The 1854-nt window shown below is 35.0% G+C and overlaps 1 protein-coding gene across 1 annotated transcript; it reads left to right on the plus strand.

Annotated features, from left to right (window-relative positions):
* Positions 1 to 584: 584 nt before the first annotated feature.
* LOC115988490 (putative germin-like protein 2-1) lies at positions 585 to 1652 on the plus strand. Its single transcript, XM_031112062.1, has 2 exons — positions 585 to 696; positions 1126 to 1652. The coding sequence occupies exons 1-2, from the start codon at positions 585 to 587 to the stop codon at positions 1650 to 1652; spliced, it is 639 nt and encodes a 212-aa protein (XP_030967922.1).
* Positions 1653 to 1854: the final 202 nt, after the last annotated feature.

Below are 1854 nucleotides of genomic sequence, written 5' to 3' on the forward strand. Positions count from 1 at the left end.
GCTTCTAAACTCAACTTTTGTTATATAGTATATGATTGATTGATTGATTGATTTGATCCATTCTATATTGTAACAACAAATTAGATCAATTCACCAGTCATATTTCACTTATTAAACATCATAAATTCATTTTTTTGTTTTGTTTTGTTTTGTTTTGTAGAAGTTGTTCTCCTTTTTGCTGATTATTTCAAATCAATGCATTCTTCAAAATAAAAATAAAGAAGTTTTTAAGTGAAGTGAAGCACTTATATGTATGTACCGTCCTTGTAACTTGATGACATATGTAATGTAACAGCAGGCCTTATAATAGGTTTTGGAAAATTAGATATCTAAATTTAGTTGCCTTCTTGCAGTTGCAGGCACACTGTAATACTACCAATTCTGGTACAGTCTTAACTGGCCAAAGACTCTTTCTTTCTTTGATTTTCTATTTTAATTGTGTCTTAATTTACACTATACTCTCTCTGCCCTCACCTTATATATATAGGAAGCTACATACATAAGTCTTTCACAACCAAAATCTCAATTGCTTTTATCTCCCTAATCCTTTAGAACTCCTTCTTCCTTTGATTCAAAGCTTCCAGATGGCTTCCCCCATTCTCTTCTTCGGACTTTTAGCTTTATTTTTCCTTGCTGCATCGGCATCTGATCCTAGCCCTCTCCAAGATTTCTGTGTTGCGGATACAAATAGTCCAGGTACAATATGAGCCTTAAACCTGTATACTTCTACTGAAAATTTCACCCTATAAGGTTAATAGCAGTAGCTCCATAAATATTTGTTCAAACTCCTTTTCACCCGCTCGCACCACGATATTCACAATTGTACACATAATGTATGCATTTTTAAAAAAGTAATGACAGTGACACACTACTTGTTATATACTCACCTTACACACACTACCACATAAATTAAAATCATGATTTTAAAACATAATTTCAAAATAAAGTGTGTATGTAGTGTGCAATAATAAGTATTATTTAATAAAAGATTTTCTGATTTAAAAGTTTAAAACATAGAAAAGGAATATATACAACCGTGTGAAATAAGTTGTGCGAGAAAAATCATTATCTTTAAATAGTATGGCTTTCATGTTTCTTATTTGCAAATGTGGTGGTTGGTGGCAGTGCTCCTAAATGGTTTGGCTTGCAAGGATCCTAAGACGGTTGAAGCCAATGATTTTTCAAGCAGTGGACTTCATATAGCAGGCAACACATCAAACCCTGAAGGGTTAAGCGTGGCCTCTGCACAAATACCAGGACTTAACACTCTTGGAATTTCCCTCCTCCGTTTTGACTACGCACCAGGGGGTATCAACGCTCCCCACATTCACCCTCGTGCCACCGAAATCTTAACAGTCTTGGAAGGTAGCCTTGAAGTTGGGTTTGTTACATCTACTCCTCCAAACCGTCTTATCACAAAGGTGCTACAGAAGGGTGATGTGTTCGTATTCCCAATTGGTCTCATCCACTATCAAAGAAATGTTGGTAAAACAAGTGCCGCCGCCATTGCTGCTGCAAGCAGTCAAAACCCTGGTTTTATCCCAATTGCCAATTCAGTGTTTGGGTCCAAGCCTGACATTCCTAGTGACGTTTTAGCTAAGGCCTTCCAGGTGGATAAAAATGTTGTCAACCATATCCGGTCTAAGTTCTAGACAAGCTATGATTATTTTATTTCATTAATTTAGGGTACGTTTAGTACACTGAATGGAGATTACGACAGAAATTGTAATCTTTATTATTAGGAATAAAATGTGTTGTAATGTAATAACTAAACTTATTCATTAGTTTGGTTATTAGTTATAACATTAGACTGAAACTTAACATTTATTTTAGGAAATTTCTTACTCATACAAT

Source organism: Quercus lobata, chromosome 5, assembly GCF_001633185.2.
Source record: "Quercus lobata isolate SW786 chromosome 5, ValleyOak3.0 Primary Assembly, whole genome shotgun sequence".
Taxonomy (NCBI): Eukaryota; Viridiplantae; Streptophyta; class Magnoliopsida; order Fagales; family Fagaceae; genus Quercus; species Quercus lobata.